Here is an 18,479-nt window from a genome sequence, read left to right as displayed (position 1 = left end):
ATATATACGTGTCAACTATTTGATAACATCCTAGTCAGAGTTATAAACCCCCTCCAGGAAATTGGAGAAGCTGCTTTTTTTTTTTTTATTGTGGTATGTCGATAAATACTATAAAGAAAAATAACAAAGTGTGATCAGACTGTGGAGAAGAAAAGAGAAAGGGCAGAGCTCCTTAAAACGTGTTTTAGATCACATTTCTTAAAAGAAAATGAGGATTGCTAATTTAAAAAAAAATCAAACTCACCTTTTAGATTTCATGAAATACGAATGTGCTTTAATGAAGGATGAAAAGATGATTAAAACATAACGACAAATAACATCCTCAAATTACATGAAATGATCACAGTTAAGTTATGGTTAAATGATGCCAGTTTCATGAAAATGTGTAAACGCTCGTTTTTACTACAGCATAAATTAAGACAAAGATACTGACACCCACAGGAGAGATGTCTCTGTTAACAGCTGATTAAATGTTTAACTGTTTAAACAGTCCAGTTGTCGCTGTGCATTAATGAACAGGGTCTAACTGGGTCTGGGTGGATCAAAATTAGGCATGGCTTTCATATTCTTATTCAAAAACAAAACATACATATTGGCAACTGGAGAACATCCTCCACATCCCAAACTGCGAGTGAAGACATGAGAATGAACTAGAGCAGCGAGAGCGAACCTGTAAACAGAAAAGCTGAAAGACCTAAACCCTGATCTGGAGGTATTGTTGCTCAGTTTAAAAGTCATGATTTATTTATTTATTTTGTCTTTGGGGGAAAAAGTTCCTGCATAACATTTCAGCATTTTGTGGATTTGTAGAAGAATATTCTTCAGCTAAAAACTGATTATTTTAAAAACAAGAAATTCAGTTTTCCCTTTAAAATTACAAACGTTACAACACATTGACACCGTATAGAGCAGCTAGATCCAAATACTGGGGTGCCTTTAAAGTGTTGATGCACTTCTTGCACAACAACACCTGTCAGGTACTTTAACTCGCTATTGTCCAGCAAAAAGCACTCAACATCGCCGTTATTGATCTTGTAGAAGAGCAGGATTCATTCTTCCCGTCTCCTGAACCGGAACACCTGTGCATGTGTCGCCTTCAGCTGAGGTTCCCACATCCTGTAGTGAAATATACTATATGTTATAAATGGTCTTACTCTTCTAGCAGCAAATAAAACATAACATATTAGTTATATATTTAGACATTTGGAAATTAACTATTATAAGTCAACTGAGAAACAAATCTGTTCTTTGTGATTTAAGCTTGGCTTTAGCAATGAAAAAACATTCATCACTGTTAAGAAGCACTACTGTGTCTCTAAAGTCTGATACTAGTAAAATAAATATGATTTAGTTTTACTGTATTTTAGATAAACTCACCTCAACATCAGCTTGTGAAGGCTGCCTTCCTGCTGGCGGAGATGGGGGTGCTGAATTGTCTCTGGTGGGTTCATTGTGAGCACAATTCTTGTTCACCTTTGCCTTTGACTCAGCTGGTTTAGATTCGGTGGGTTTAGTCTTTGCCTGGGCAGCAACACTGCTCCCACTCGCTGCAGCTGGCTCCTCTTCTGTCTCCTGCTGGTTTTCTGAATCTAACATTGCAGAGGCAGTCTGCTCCACTTTTTGCCGCGCTGCATCTGTCACATCCTCTCTGTAGGCGTTTCCTATATTCTCCACATTCAAGGTTCTGTTGGGCCGTCTTTGATGGACCTGGTTCCTGTCTAATCTGAAATCATGAGACTGAGGTGGTGGAACCTGGTATGGTGGAGCTTGGTGTGCTGGAGCATGGGGTGCTGGAGCATAGTGTGCTGGAGCATGGTATGGTGCATCCCCTCCTGCTAAGGGGTCATGGCCCTCGATTCTCTGGAGTCGAGGCTGCTGCTGTTCCAGTTCTGGAGGAGGTGGATCCCTTCGATGGCGACGTAGGGGGGCAGTGATGCCATGCCTAAAAGCTGCCTGCACGCTTCCATACATGCATACCTATAAAAGAGTCATATCAATATCTGGTGTAGAGAGACAATTTTTATTTACATGTCCATGAGAATTTAGGAAGGGTCCTCACCACAATGGACAGCACAATAGTGAGGAGAACTGGGATCTGCAAGGTAACTGGAAGATCTTTGAGGAGGGCTCGAAGAAACTCACTGATTCCCTGGCCAAAGTGCTTCAGCGGCTCTGTGATGAAGGTTGTGATGGTAACTGAGATTGCCTGAAGGCAGAGGGATACTTAAAATGTAACTCAGTGACTGAGGTTTATTGAGTGGAAATAGCAATATAACATTGTGCTTTGGTTTTTGATAGACACTCAAGTGATGTACACACAGAACAGTATTCTACCTTAGTTGGAGGTACCAGCAGAATGGGATTGACCATGAGCACTTCATAGTACTTCTTACATGGGTCATCCTGAAGAGTCCAAGTCATTCTGAACCACTCTGCAGGGAAACAGTCAAAGATATTGCTCAGTTACAACCAAACAGAGACAGCTCAGGGAAGCTGTTATCACCCAGAATGCTGTATTGTACCTAATGAAAAAATATAATGGGAATAACCACAGAAGATTTTGCACTCTGATCATGCCACATGTTATGTTACGTACATGTAATCATTCAGTGTGTTTACAGTTGTTATTAGTTACCTCTTAGACTATCACTCCACTCAATTTTTTTCACTCCAGTGCATTTTTCATTGACACTGTCCATCTTCACTATGTTGTTTTGGTGCTCAGCAAAGGCAATCTGGAAAAAATTACAAACACTGCATTGGTCTAAAGGATGCTAAATAACAGCTAGAAAAAGAGCAAGAGAACTGAAGGACCTCCTCTGTACCTTGTACAAATAAAACCAGTTCCAGATAATACTGACGAAGAAGCAGACAGCAAACAGTCTCCTGAACTGCACAAACCAGGAGGCTGCTGTCCACAGCTCAGTGCAGATGATGACCACACAGATCAGAATGAACAGTCCAATCTGGAACACAAGCAGGGAGACAAAGGTATAACACTATTTAAACTGTTTTAAAAAACTCAGTGTTGTTTTAAAGCTCACATTGTCACATTGGAAACAGCTCTTTCTTAGAGATATTCTGGTTTCTGCTCCGATTCCTTGTTATGTTTTAGAGCACATTAAATCAGTGTATTAGTTGTCCCTTGATGTTATGTTCATTAAACACTACAAAATAAAAGGTGTTTGATTTAAATAATGGAAAAAATAAGGTTTGCATGTTATTTTTTGTATATTTACTGAAACCTTTTCTAAGGCCTAAATTTGTGAACCAACTTCTAAAGACTTACTTGATGACACTACAGAACTAGTACAGGCTCTACAAGTGAGGCTTTTTCAACTTCAAGTAAATAGACAACAAATGGTGTCCACAAAATACTAAGCATTAATTTTATCTCAATAGAACAAATATAATACAAAACAGCAAAAACACAAGATAATGAAAAGACTTACTTTTAACAGTGTGTCAAGTTCTACACCAAAGGTGTCTTCAAAACGCCACTTCCAGGCCTCATAGTCATGCGGTCTAAGATCCACCAGTATCTGACTGATGGCATTGTCCAGAGCCCCTGCACTCCAGCTGTCTTCACCCTCCACAAGTTTCTGAATCTCTGTCATAGATTGTTTGGACAATCGGACTTTGGCATCAAAGAAAATATCTGAAGAGTCGGTGGGCTGGAGAGAAAAAAGGACCGAGTGTGGCTCAGCAATGTGCCCTGTATTATACTGACAACTACCACCTGGATACTGAAGCTTTGTTGGAATAATCTAAACATCATAGATATAATACAGTGAAATTTCTTGGTTTTCTGCATTAATTTGTCTTAAAATGTGATCTGATCTTCATCTAAGTGAAAAGTATTAACAAATATAATGTGCCTAAAATAATAACACACAAAACAATAATTACCAAACCAACTCTTCGTATTTCATTCAGGAGTCTGCTCAGAAATCTCTTGAACACTGGACTGCATGAAGGCTGCTGTGACATGTGTTGGATCTTCTTCTTTTGTTCTTCAATCTAAATGAAAGCAAAGCAAAAAAATTATGTAATCTCTTATTAACACATAACTAAACAGTTTCTCTTTTTTTTCTCCGTCTCTTTATCTTTACCAGTTGTTGTTTAGCTTCTGTCACATTTAAACAGAGATACAAAGAGTAATAAATTATTTTACTCAAGTAAAAGTACTGTTACTATGGTGAAATGAGATATACAGTTGCAAGAAAAAGTATGCGAAACCTTTGGGATTACGTGCAGTTTTGCATGAATTGGTCATAAAAATGGGCTCTGATCTTCATCTATGTCACAACAATACAAAAACCCAGTCTGCTTAAAATAATAGTACACAAACATTCTATGTTTTCATGTTTTTATTGAACATAACATGTAAACATTCACAGTGCAGGGTGTAAAAACTATGTGAACCCCTAGTCTAATGACTTCTCCAAGAGCTAATTGGAGCCAGGAGTGAGGCAACCTTGAGTCCAATCAGTGTGATGATATGGGATGTGTTTCTGAAAGCTGTCCTGCCCTTTAAAAACACACACCAGTTTTGGGTTTACTGGTTTCAAATTAGCACTGCCTGATGTGAACCATACCTCACAGAAAAGAGCTTTCAGAAGACATTTAAGAATTGTTGACTTGCATGAAGCTGGAAAGGGTTACAAAAGTATCTCCAAAAGCCTTGATGTTCATGTGTCCACGGTAAGACAGACTGTCTACCAATGGAGAAAGTTCAGCACTGTTGCTACTCTCCCTAGGCGTGGTCGTCCTGTAAAGATGACTACAAGAGCACAGCGCAGAATGCTGAATGAGGTAAAGAAGAATCCTAGAGTGTCAGCTAAAGACTTACAGAAATGTCTGGCACATGCTAACATTTTTGTTGACACATCTACAATTAGGAAAACATTAAACAAGAATGGAGTACCTGGGAGGACACCACAGAGGAAGCCATTGCTGTCCAAAAAAAAAATTGCAGCACGTTTAAAGTTTACAAAAGAGCACCTGGATGTTCCACAACACTACTGGCAAAATATTCTGTGGACAGAGGAAACCAAAATTGAGTTGTTTGGAAAAAACACACAACACTATGTGTGGAGAAAAAAAGGCACAGCACACCAACATCAGAACCTCATCCCCACTGTAAAACATGGTGGAGGGAGCATCATGGTTTGGGGCTGCTTTGCTGCCTCAGGGCCTGGATGGATTGTTGCCATTGATGGAAAAATTAATTCCAGAGTTTATCAAGACATTTTGCAGGAAAACGTAAGACCATCTGTCGGACAACTGAAGCTCTGCAAGATCAGAGCACATTTTATGACCAATTCATGCAAAGGGTTCACATACTTTTTCTTGCAACTGTAAATTAAAATAAAATTACTTGTTTAAAAATCTAATCAAAACTAAAAAGTAACTTATTTCATTACATTTTTGTTTCTTTTTTGGTCTTCTGTGATATTGGTTCAGATTGGTGCAGGCGGGATGCAGAGTTTTTGTAAGGGGCTATCTCCACAGTTTTTAGGAAAACAAAACTTAACATTACTCTGAATAAAGAAGCTCCAGATGAGGCTTCAGAGTCAGCCCCAACTGTCAGCACCCCCTGCATAGTTCAACGTAGCTCAGTCAGGTAGAGCCTTTCCAGGCCACATCGTTGAGTCACCTGTAGTCTGCTCACAAGCGCCAGGTACCATCCTTCCTTCGGACCAGGATTGCAGGGTTTGCCCATGGGCTATTGGAGGGCTTGTTGATGGCTGCCTAAACATCTCTTGTATCTTCTGCTTGGCTGGTAACAGCTTGGCAAATGGCAGGCACTAACAGCGAAGACAGGTAGAAAAGGCCTCCTCCAACAATCCCATCAGCTGACATTGCTTCTTGTCAGAGATAGCCTGCCTGGTCTCTGGAGTCGGCAGCTGAGACGTGGCTATTTTGTGGATCACCAGAGACTATTGCGGCAGCAGCAATGCCATCACAGGAGGCTGTGGCGGCAAAGTTTGGCAAGCCTTGGAGCCTCTGCACTTGTAGACGGCTACAGATTTAGTAAAAAGTAAAGGACCGCCCTGGAAACATCCACAACAGCCCACCATCATTATTCGTCCTGTCCAATGGGACAAGACCAATAATGCATAAGTCTTCGATGTTGGCCAGCCAGGACTAGAGGTGCTGCATACTCTGCTCTATAACAATAAAGAGGCATGTCTGTTTCTTTAATACTACTTCTAATAAAAGTAAAGAATCAGCCAGACAGGTCTTGCACCTGACGTCCCGAGTTCCACGTCATACTTTTAGTTCTCCTTCAGAGTAGTTTTTGATGGAAAGGCCAGGACCACTATAGTAATATGTTACAGTATGTTGAGTGTTTTTGTCTTGTTTTATGTTTTAATTTGAGCTTAACACTCACTAACCTGTTTCTTCAGATCCACCATCTGTCTGCTACACGACTCCAGCTCTGCCTGGGTCGAGTCCTGGGTGTACTCTCTCCTTTTAGTGGCCACGTTGTTATAGTTTACTGGCTGCAAGACATAACGTCATAACACAGTAATAACACAATATCGCTACAACAGGGCTATCATAATAGTTTAAGGATGTTCAGGGCAAATAACTATGTCAGCAAATAGCTAAAAACAGACATTAAGAGCCGCCAAACCTCTGCAGGTTTCCTCATCGTCTTGGTGCCTGCATCGTAGTTGAGCATATCATAAGGGTCTACCCAGTCGTCCTCCGCCTGCTGTCCCATGACAGACAGGGACAGAGTACACACCAGGACAATAAGGATCATCTTAGGAGAGAGAGAGTTATTTAGTTATTAGCTGACTAAGTCTAAGTGGTGAAATGTCAAGAGTTCAGTTCAGTTCAGAGAAAGTGAAAATAAGAACGAGCCTTCAGTAACTTTGGCTAAAGCTAGTTACGTAAAATCAATAAAATACCTGCACAGAATGACAGTTAACTAAACCTTTAAGTACTTTAGTTCTTAGTTCTTACTTTAGTAAAAGGTCAGAATTGTAAATGCGCATATAGGTTGACGTAATACATGAAAATACATCAGATCATTGAAATTCAAAACAACAGCTAGTTCCCCACATGAAGCACGACCCGCTTTGCGGCAACGTTACGACACTTCACATACCGGAAACGACGTGAGCTCATGGGAAATGTAGTTTTCTGGTGGCGGCGTCGCAAACAGCGCGACATTAAAAGAATCACGAGTTAAATTCATATTCGTGTGTCTTTCATCTGCTTGTTTTTGTCCTCTGGAATGATATAAGTGTGATTGAAAATAAAATTATTCAGGAGAATTGTTTTTAACTAGCAGGAAAATAAGAATACCCTACAGAAGATGTGTCCTACTCAAGATATTGTTACTGCTGCTGCATCAACTGTAACCAGTGACTGTTATTTAAACGTATTTAGTGTTAAGCTGTTTGATCAAAAAAAGAAAACAATTATCAAATACATGTAGTAAAATAATAGGACATAGTGGTCAACAGCAGAAGACAATGAAAATACTCCAACAATGAACAAATACTTAAAACCTGTACTGCATGTGCATGTGGTATTACAGTACTGGTGCAAAATGTTTTTTAGACCACATTTCTTAAAAGAAAATGAGGATTGCTAATTTAAAAAAATCAACCTCGTCTTTTAGATTTCATGAAATACGAATGTGCTTTAATGAAGGATGAAAAGATAATTAAAACATAACCATAAATGAGATCCTTAAATTACATGACATGATCACAGTTAAGTTATGGTTAAATGATGCCAGTTTCCCTCTCAGACAGTTTTCATGAAAATGTGCAAACACTCATTTTAACTACACAGATGTCTCTGTTAACAGCTGATTAAATGTTTAACTGTTTAAACAGTCCAGTTGTCGCTGTGCATTAATGAACAGGGTCTAACTGGGTCTGGGTGGATCAAAATTAGGCATGGCTTTCTTATTTAAAAACAAAACATACTTATTGCCAACTGGAGAACATCCTCCACATCCCAACCTGTGAGTGAAGACATGAGAATGAACTAGAGCAGTGAGAGCGAACCTGTAAACAGAAAAGCTGAAAGACCTAAACCCTGATCTGGAGATATTGTTGCTCATTTTAATATTCATGATTTATTTATTTATTTTGTCTTTGGGGAAAAAGTTCCTGCATAACATTTCAGCATTTTGTGGATTTGTAGAAGAATAATCTTCAGCTAAAAACTGATTATTTTAAAAACAAGAAATTCAGTTTTCCCTTTAAAATTACAAACATTACAAAGCATTGACACCGTATAGAGCAGCTAGATCCAAATACTGGGGTGCCTTTAAAGTGTTGATGCACTTCTTGCACAACCACACCTGCCAGCTACTTTAACTCGCTATTGTCCAGCAAAAAACACTCAACATCGCCGTTATTGATCTTGTAGAAGTGCAGAATTCATTCTTCCGGAACTCTTGTACCTGTGTCGTCTTCAGCTGAGGTTCCCACATCCTGCAGTGAAATATACTATACGTTATAAATGGTCTTACTCACCTAGCAGCAAATAAAACATTCAGTAGTTATATATTTAGACATTTGGAAATTAACTATTATAAGTCCACTGAGCAACAAATCTGTTCTTTGTGATTTAAGCTTGGCTTTAGCAATGAAAAAACATTCATCACTGTTAAGAAGCACTACTGTATCTCTAAAGTCTGATACTAGTAAAATAAATATGATTTAGTTTTACTGTATTTTAGATAAACTCACCTCAACATCAGCTTGTGAAGGCTGCCTTCCTGCTGGCGGAGATGTGGGTACTGAATTGTCTCTGGTGGGTTCATCATGAGCCCAATTCTTGTTCACCTTTGCCTTTGACTCAGCTGGTTTAGATTCGGTGGGTTTAGTCTTTGCCTGGGCAGCAACACTGCTCCCACTCCCTCCAGCTGGCTCCTCTTCTGTCTCCTGCTGGTTTTCTGAATCCAACATTGCAGAGGCAGTCTGCTCCACCTTTTGCCGCGCTGAATCTGTCTCATCCTCTCTTCCTCTATTCTCCACATTCAAGGATTTGTTGGGCCCTCTTTGATGACCTTGGTGTGCTGGAGCATGGTTTGGTGGAGCTTGGTTTGGTGGAGCTTGGCATGGTGGAGCTTGGTTTGGTGGAGCTTGGTGTGCTGGAGCTTGGTGTGATGGAGCATGATTTGGTGAAGCTTGGTATGGTGCATCCCCTCCTGCTAAGGGGTCATGGCCCTCGATTCTCTGGAGTCGAGGCTGCTGCTGTTCCAGTTCTGGAGGAGGTGGATCCCTTCGATGGCGACGTAGGGGGGCAGTGATGCCATGCCCAAAAGCTGCCTGCACGCGTCCATACATGAATACCTACAAAAGAGTCACATCAATATCTGGTGTAGAGAAACAGTTTGTATTTACATGTCCATGAGAATTTAGGAAGGGTCCTCACCACAATGGACAGCACAATAGTGAGGAGAACTGTGATCTGCAAGGTAACTGGAAGGACTCCAAAGTGCTTCAGCGGCTCTGCGATGAAGGTTGTGATGGTAACTGAGATTGCCTGAAGGCAGAGGGATGTTGTATGTAAAATGTAACTCTGTGCCACATGTACCATTTCCACACACATCCAGATATTTACAATTATTTAAGTAGTATAGTTTAAGAAGATCTGTTTGTTATAGCACGCTATCAAATTCACAAGACAGTGATTTAGGTTTATTGAGTGGAAATAGCAATATAACATTGTGCTTTGGTTTTTAATAGACAATCAAAAGATGTACACACAGCGTAGTAATCTACCTTAGTTGGAGGTACCAGCAGAATGGGATTGACCATGAGCACTTCATAGTACTTCTTACATGGGTCATCCTGAAGAGTCCAAGTCATTCTGAACCACTCTGCAGGGAAACAATCAAAAGTATCAAGCATCAGTTACAACCAAACAGAGACAGCTCAGGGAAGCTGGCATCATCCAGAATGCTGTATTGTACCTAATGAAAAAATATAATGGGAATAACCACAGAAGATTTTGCACTCTGATCATGCCACATGTCATATCAATATCTGGTGTAGAGAGACAATTTTTATTTACATGTCCATGAGAATTTAGGAAGGGTCCTCACCACAATGGACAGCACAATAGTGAGGAGAACTGGGATCTGCAAGGTAACTGGAAGATCTTTGAGGAGGGCTCGAAGAAACTCACTGATTCCCTGGCCAAAGTGCTTCAGCGGCTCTGTGATGAAGGTTGTGATGGTAACTGAGATTGCCTGAAGGCAGGGGGATACTTAAAATGTAACTCAGTGACTGAGGTTTATTGAGTGGAAATAGCAATTTGGTTTTTGATAGACACTCAAGTGATGTACACACAGAACAGTATTCTACCTTAGTTGGAGGTACCAGCAGAATGGGATTGACCATGAGCACTTCATAGTATTTCTTACATGGGTCATCCTGAAGAGTCCAAGTCATTCTGAACCACTCTGCAGGGAAACAGTCATTGTCAGTCAAGATATTGCTCAGTTACAACCAAACAGAGACAGCTCAGGGAAGCTGTTATCACCCAGAATGCTGTATTGTACCTAATGAAAAAATATAATGGGAATAACCACAGAAGATTTTGCACTCTGATCATGCCACATGTTATGTTACGTACATGTAATCATTCAGTGTGTTTACAGTTGTTATTAGTTACCTCTTAGACTATCACTCCACTCAATTTTTTTCAATCCAGTGCATTTTTCATTGACACTGTCCATCTTCACTATGTTGTTTTGGTGCTCATCAAAGGCAATCTGGGAAAAATACAAACACTGCATTGGTCTAAAGGATGCTGAGTAACAGCTAAAAGAAAGAGCAAGAGAACTGAAGGACCTCCTCTGCACCTTGTACAAATAAAACCAGTTCCAGATAATACTGACGAAGAAGCAGATGGCAAACAGTCTCCTGAACTGCACAAACCAGGAGGCTGCTGTCCACAGCTCAGTGCAGATGATGACCACACAGATCAGAATGAACAGTCCAATCTGGAAGAAAGGTATAACACTATTTAAACTGTTTGAAAAAATTCACAGTGTTGTTTTAAAGCTCACATTGTCACATTGGAAACAGCTCTTTCTTAGATATCTTTCCAGATATTCTGGTCAGTCCAAATCAGTGTATTCGTTGTCCCTTGATGTTATGTTCATTATACACTACAAAATAAAAGGTGTTTGATTTAAATAATGAAAAAAAAAAAAAAAAAACGTTTCCATGCACTTATTTACTGAAACCTTTTCTAAGGCCTAAATTTGTGAACCAACTTCTATAGACTTACTTGATGACACTACAGAACTAGTACAGGCTCTACAAGTGAGGCTTTTTCAACTTCAAGTAAATAGACAACAAATGGTGTCCACAAAATACTAAGCATACATTTACAAATAAAAATATAATAGAAAAAAAAAAGCAAAAACATCAGATAATGAAAATACTTACTTTTAACAGCGTGTCAAGTTCTAAGTCATGTGGTCTAAGATCCACCAGTATCTGACTGATGGCATTGTCCAGAGCCCCTGCACTCCAGCTGTCTTCACCCTCCACAAGTTTCTGAATCTCTGTCATGGATTGTTTGGACAATCTGACTTTGGCATCATAGAAAATATCTGAAGAGTCGGTGGGCTGGAGAGAAAAAAGGACAGAGTGTGGCTCAGTGGCACTGCCCTGTATTATACTGACAACTACCACCTGGATACCATCTAGTTACTGAAGCAGAGTTTTGTTGGATTAATCTAAACATCGTAGATATAATACAGTGAAATTTCAAGGTCTTCTGTATTAATTTGTGATTTGAACTTCATTTACGGCAAGAGTATTAACAAATATAATATGCCTAAAATAACAACACCGGAAACAATAATTACCAAACCAACTCTTTGTATTTCATTCAGGACTCTGCTCAGGAATCTCTTGAACACTGGACTGCATGAAGGCTGCTGTGACATTTGTTTGATCTTCTTCTTTTGTTCTTTAATCTAAATGAAAGCAAAGCAAAAAAATTATGTTATCTCTTATTAACACATAACTAAACGGTATCTTGCCTTCTATAAATGCCAAAATAACTTACTAATAAAAAAATTTAAATTAATTTACTTTAGGTGACCTAAAGTTTCTGGTCATGTCAAGCTCCACACCAAAAGACAAATGCAGTAGTACTAAGTTTGTGTCAGTTTTTGTAAGCAGCTATCTCCACAGTTTTTAGGAAAACAAAATTTAACATTACTCTGAATAAAGAAGCTCCAGATGAGGCTTCAGAGTCAGCCCCAACTGTCAGCACCCCCTGCATAGTTCAACGTAGCTGAGTCAGGTAGAGCCTTTCCAGGCCGCATCGTTGAGTCACCTGTAGTCTGCTCACAAGCGCCAGGTACCATCCTTCCTTCGGACCAGGATTGCAGGGTTTGCCCATGGGCTATTGGAAGGCTTGTTGATGGCTGCCTAAACATCTCCTCTATCTTCTGCTTGGCTGGTAACAGCTTGGCAAATGGCAGGCACTAACAGCGAAGACAGATAGAAAAGGCCTCCTCCAACAATCCCATCAGCTGACATTGCTTCTTGTTAGAGATAGCCTGCCTGGTCTCTGGAGACGGCTACTTTGTGGATCACCAGAGACTATTGCAGCAGCAGCAAGCAGTCCCTCACACTGCCGCTAGCCATCATTGAGGGTAAGTTGTGTGGAGGAACGCAGGCGGCGCTATTTTCTTTATAGAATAAGTTGTTTATTATGTCGTCTTGATTGTATAACTTTTGCTTTTAAAGTTACTATGACATTGAGCCATTTTTGTTGAGTTTTGACCACCAGTATAAGTTATATAGACGTTTTTGTTTTACTCTTTTGGGCCCACTAGCAGTACAGCAGGCTGCCATGTTCTGTGTTGTAAAGTAGCTATGTAGCGTTTTTATGGTATTTCTCGCGGAAAACTTTATTTTCGTACATATAGGAGTCAGATGTGCAGGACAGGCCAGAAAACAATTTGTTTTATTGTCTTCTGCAGGTATGTTTTTTTCCATTTTGTTTTCATTTCTGTTATTTATATCTCATCACCCAACCATATGCACTTCTTCCATTTGACCACTAGGTGGTACTAGTTTAGCTTTTCAAGATTCAAGATTCAAAAAACTTTATTAATCCCAGAGAGAAATTGTTTTGCCTTATTACCATTGTCCTCAACATAGACAGAAAGAAAAGCAACCACAACCAGGAAAGATCCAACACCAACATAAATGCACATAGCCAATAACATCCATACAGAAAAACTCAATATATGTACAGAATACAGACAAAAAAAACCCAATAAAAAATAGACAAATGAAATTGGGTCAGTATATATACTCTATGTGGATTGACAGCAAGTGTATGACACAACTATCATTTCCCCCACCCCTTACAGAGGGGGGAGAATTTGTACAGATTGATGGCCACAGGTAGAAAGGATCTCCTGTGGCGCTCTGTGGAGCATTTAATGTTAATAAGTCTTTGGCTGAATGTGCTCCTTTGTCCAGCCAACAAACTGTGCAGTGGGTGGGAGGGATTGTCCAGGATTGAGAGGAGTTTGGACAGCCTCCTCCTCTCAGCCACAACATGTAGAGGGTCCAGCTCCACCCCCAGAACAGAGCCAGCCCTCCTAATCAGTTTGTTTAGTCTGTTAGTGTCTGCCACCTTCATGTTGCCGCCCCAGCAGACCACAGCATAAAAGATAACACTGGCCACCACAGACTCATAAAACATCCGCAGCATGGTGCTTGCAGACGTTGAAGGACCTGAGTTTCCTCAGAAAGTACAGCCGGCTCTGAGCCTTTTTGTACAGTGCTGCTGAGTTCTTAGTCCAGTCCAGTTTTTTGTCCAGGAACACTCCCAGGTATTTGTACTCGGACACGACCTCCCCCTCCCCCCCCCTGTATAGAGAGAGGGATGACAGGACTCCCAGATTTCCTGAAGTCCATCACCAGGTCCTTTGTTTTATTGATGTTCAGTTGAAGATGGTTGAGTCCACCCCAGTCAACAAAACTGTCCACCACTCCACGGTACTCCGTGACATCACCACCCTTAATACATCCTACAACTGCAGAGTCATCAGAGAACTTCTGAAGATGACAGGACTCTGAGTTGTACCTGAAGTCTGAGTTGTACAGGGTAAAGAGGAATGGAGACAGAACTGTCCCCTGTGGAGCACCTGTGCTACAGACTACAGTGTCAGACACACAGTTCTACAGGCGGACATACTGTGGGCGGTAAGTGAGGTAGTCCATGATCCAGGAAATCAGCGGAAATCAGGGTGTTAACCTGCATGTTTTTTAATTTCTCTCCCAGCAGTGCAGGCTGGATGGTGTTGAATGCACTGGAGAAATCAAAAAACATTATCCTCACTAAGCCCCCAGGCTTGTCCAGGTGGGTGTAGGTGCGTTGGAGGAGATGTATGATGGCATCATCCACTCCAAAATGGGGTTGATAAGCAAACTGGAGGGGGTCAAGTGAGGGTTTGACCAGAGGTCAGAGGGACTCCAGGATTAGTCTCTCGAAAGCCTTCACATAATGTGTGATGCCAGAGCCACTGGTCTGAAGTCATTGAGGACTCTGGAACACAGGTACGACTTTTTCCACCCAAGAGGAACTCTCTACAGTTGCAGGCTGAGGTTGAAGATGTGTTGGAGAACACCACATAGCTGAGGAGCACAGGCTTTCAGCACCCTTGGGCTGACTCCATCAGCACCTGCCGCTTCTGAGTGGATTTTCATGGTTTATATAAAATTTTGAAGAAAATTGTTAATATTTGTTATTGCGGTTTGCAGAATATAAAGAAAAAAATGTTATCTTTTGTATTCAGCTGTTCTTGATTATAAATATACTATGTAAAGTATAGATTGCAGCATTGTATAGCGCTCTGACTATTTTGCAGAGCCTCCGTAATATTTGTTGTAAGTGTATGTTATGAGAAAAGACCCGCTTTCCTTCACACTGCCGCTAGGCATCATTGAGGGGGTCAGATGTGCAGGAGAGGTCAGAAAACATTTTTTTATTGTCTTCAGCAGAACGAATAAATCAAAGGAAAACAGCCATCAGCGCAACTGTCGTTGGGGCCGTTCTACACCCGTTACACTGGTGCCGTGACTCCTTGGATCTTTGGACGCCGTGGATGCTGTGCTGCTTTCCTGATCTACTCATCAAGATTCTGTGGTCTTGTGTATCTTTACGATGAGATTTAGACATGTACTTTTTGTTTTTACCTCAGCAAGTGCTAGTAGTGTTTTCTGGATCTATTTCTGTTCTGTTTACTGATGCATTTACTGCATAATGGATAGGTTCATTAGTTCACAACTGTCTAGGGGAAGGGGTTTGTTGCTGAGTGACATCATTGAAAATAGGAATGTGGGTCATTGTAAGTCAGTACCTGGTGGTAATACAGATAGTGGGTTGAGCCATAGCCCAACTTGTACCCCCATTAGTGGGTTCAGAAGGGGGAATCTATACTTCATTGGGGAATCTATTGTTGCTAAGTTGTTGTCGACTGGTGTTATGAAGACATATGGTGATAACCTGACTACCCCCACTGCTCAGACTACATACCGTGACACTATTAGACAGGACCTTCCACACGTGACAGTCCATGTTAAGTCAGACAGAGAACTGCCGACATTCAGAGGTGACAACACCAACAAGTACTGTGTGCATGGCTAAAAAGTCATCTCAGAAAACATGAGATCCCTGTGGATGGCCAGGCAGAGGAGATTATGAGTTACTTACTCAGCAAAGCCAGAGATGTTGTGAGGATTGCCTTACGTAGTGATTCAGGTCTTGATGTTAAAAACTCACCTGAGATGTTTATGATGTTCTTCTCCATTATTTTAGTGAGGCTCCCTCATGTCTCCCTCTTCCTGATTTTTATGCCACCCTACCCAGACACAAACAAAATCCTGTTGACTACTTGATACGACTGAATAAGGCAGCGGACTTGGCCATGGAGGGCCTGCAGAGACAAGGAAAATGGCTGGAGAACATGGCTGATGAATTGGCACTCATGTTTGTCAAACATTGCCCTGATCCGGACCTATCATATACACTAAAATGTAAGTTAATGAGTGGACCTCCCGTGATGTTCAACTGCGTATTGAAGACTATCAGAGAGAGCTGGGAGCTAGTGGCAGAGTCACAGGGGCTGCAAAGTTAAAGAATCACACTACCACAATCACCACTGACCAACCCAGCTTCTCTCCAGCAAACCCGACCGTGCCCACACATTGCCACGCTTGTACTCCGGCCCAAGTGCAGTGCCCAGCCCACCGTTTGGAGTTTCTGGCTTTGAAACAGTCGGTCTGTGACAAGTTTAGTAACTGGCTCAATGGTCATAAATTCACAGTTTGGACTGACACCAATCCATTGACTCACATTCTGACAAAGCCAAAGTTGGACTGTGGTGAGCAGCAATGGGCAGCCAAGTTGGCATGCTATGATTTTGACATCAAATATGTCCCAGGTCACAAGAACACTGTGGCTGATGCCTTGAGCCGTGTGCCTTTTGTCAAGGAGAGTATTGGTCACAGACTGCTTGCTGAGCCTTATGCAAGCCTGCTGGCTGAAATCAAGGGCGTGTTCAGTAACTCTGTCCAAGATGCCTTCCGGTCATCCAGTGGTCATGCAAAACCCATTCCAGTAGGTAGTGAAGCACTGTCTGCATGCGACCCACTTCACCAGTGCGTTCAGTTCATAGCTCTTAGCCAATCGGACAGAAAGGGGCAAGAAGAAACTGACAAATGGGACTCAACCGTCTACACAGTGACGGACATGAATCCGGTAACGCACACATACCGGATATGTAACACGGTCACTGGTCGGAGAAGGTGGTACACAGGAACCTGCTCATGCTGGTCAACTTCCTCCCTTTAGGGAATTCCTCTGACATGTCTAATCTGCCTTCATCCACATCTGTGGCGAGTTCACTGGTTTCAGATGTCAGAGAGGTTGTGGGGACCCAGCTCGAGAGAAGGGATGTGGATAGTGAGGGTGGTGAGGGCCCTGATGCTGAAAGTGACATCAACTCATCTGTGTCAGTGACTGACATGGCTGCTGATGTAAGACAGTCGAACCCTGTGCTTGACAACATGACACAAACAGACGAAACAAAGCACAACCACATGCACAGTCACCCTTCTTGCACATACGCACAAGACAGATCAAGATTTGGCCGCCTGGTCAACCCTGTTAATCAACTGATACAGACCATGTCCAGACAGGACATTGTCCAGGATAAGTTTAGTGTAAAAGGTGTTTGCATGTCTGTGTTTCTTATGCTACACTGTATGCTAGGGTCTTGTGGGGTGTATAAGGCACCCTGTTACCAGTAGCTGGTTTGAGGGATGAGCGCTGCCCTCATGCCACTTCATCCTTATGGGATACCTGAGATGTTGGGTTTTGTTTTATTTGATGACCCTTGGGCTGTGATTGTAAGATTGTTGTTTTTCTGTGTGTACTGTGTAGTTGGTGCTCAAGTTTGATAAAATTCAGTGGAGGCGGGAGTAACAGATTTGAAACTTTACTTTTTTCACTGTTTTATAAATATAATTTTTAATGATGCTGCGAACTTTATTTATTATTATAAAAATTCCATTTAGTATTTGTGAATTTTATCTTATTAAGCAGTTTTTATTTGCACTTCAATTTGAGCTTAACACTCACTAACCTGTTTCTTCAGATCCACCATCTGTCTGCTACACGACTCCAGCTCTGCCTGGGTCGAGTCCTGGGTGTCCTCTCTCCTTTTAGTGGCCACATTGTTATAGTTTACTGGCTGCAAGACATAACACACAGTAATAACACAATATCGCTACAACAGGGCTATCATAATAGTTTGAGGATGTTAGGGGGAAAAAACTATGTCAGCAAATAGCTAAAAACAGACATTAAGAGCCGCCAAACCTCTGCAGGTTTCCTCATCGTCCCTGCACCTTCGTGGAGCATATCATAAGGGTCTACCCAGTCGTCCTGCTGTCCCATGACAGACAGGGACAGAGTACACAGCAGGACAATAAGGATCATCTTAGGAGAGAGAGAGTTATTTAGTTATTAGCTGACTAAGTCTAAGTGGTGAAATGTCAAGAGTTCAGTTCAGTTCAGAGAAAGTGAAAATAAGAACGAGCCTTCAGTAACTTTGGCTAAAGCTAGTTACGTAAAATCAATAAAATACCTGCACCGAATGACAGTTAACTAAACCTACTTTACTTTAGTTCTTACTTTAGTACAAGGTCAGAATTGTAAATGCGCATGAAGGTTGATGTAAGACATAAAAATACATCAGCTCATTGAAATTCAAAACCATAAACAGCAACTTACCCACATGCAGCACGACCCGCTTTACGGCAACGTTACGACACTTCTCATACCGGAAATGTAGTTTAATAAATCATAAATAATCACGAGTTAAATTCATATTCGTGTCTTTTATCTGCTTCTTTTTGTCCTCTGGAATGATACAGGTGTTATTAAAT

General features: G+C 41.2%; 2 protein-coding genes across 2 annotated transcripts; both read right to left on the bottom strand.

The window, feature by feature from the left end:
* Positions 1-239: 239 nt before the first annotated feature.
* LOC113152178 (chloride channel CLIC-like protein 1) lies at positions 240-7,105 on the bottom strand. Its single transcript, XM_026345267.1, has 11 exons — positions 6,979-7,105; positions 6,644-6,775; positions 6,402-6,509; positions 3,910-4,020; positions 3,453-3,674; positions 2,826-2,966; positions 2,636-2,735; positions 2,335-2,432; positions 2,060-2,206; positions 1,378-1,977; positions 240-1,116 (listed from the first exon to the last, which is right to left on the bottom strand). The coding sequence occupies exons 2-11, from the start codon at positions 6,773-6,775 to the stop codon at positions 1,024-1,026; spliced, it is 1,752 nt and encodes a 583-aa protein (XP_026201052.1). The 5' UTR covers positions 6,979-7,105; the 3' UTR covers positions 240-1,023.
* Positions 7,106-7,822: 717 nt separating this feature from the next.
* LOC113152210 (chloride channel CLIC-like protein 1) lies at positions 7,823-18,302 on the bottom strand. Its single transcript, XM_026345309.1, has 11 exons — positions 18,226-18,302; positions 17,911-18,031; positions 17,675-17,782; positions 11,867-11,977; positions 11,442-11,624; positions 10,850-10,990; positions 10,660-10,759; positions 10,350-10,447; positions 10,088-10,234; positions 8,727-9,332; positions 7,823-8,468 (listed from the first exon to the last, which is right to left on the bottom strand). Exons 1-11 carry the CDS (start codon positions 18,255-18,257, stop codon positions 8,415-8,417), a joined length of 1,701 nt encoding a protein of 566 aa, XP_026201094.1. The 5' UTR covers positions 18,258-18,302; the 3' UTR covers positions 7,823-8,414.
* Positions 18,303-18,479: the final 177 nt, after the last annotated feature.

The sequence above is a fragment of the Anabas testudineus genome, chromosome 4 (assembly GCF_900324465.2).
Source record: "Anabas testudineus chromosome 4, fAnaTes1.2, whole genome shotgun sequence".
Lineage (NCBI taxonomy): Eukaryota > Metazoa > Chordata > Actinopteri > Anabantiformes > Anabantidae > Anabas > Anabas testudineus.
The sequence above is the reverse complement of the archived record's forward strand: the minus strand, read 5'-3'. Positions and strand labels throughout refer to the sequence as shown.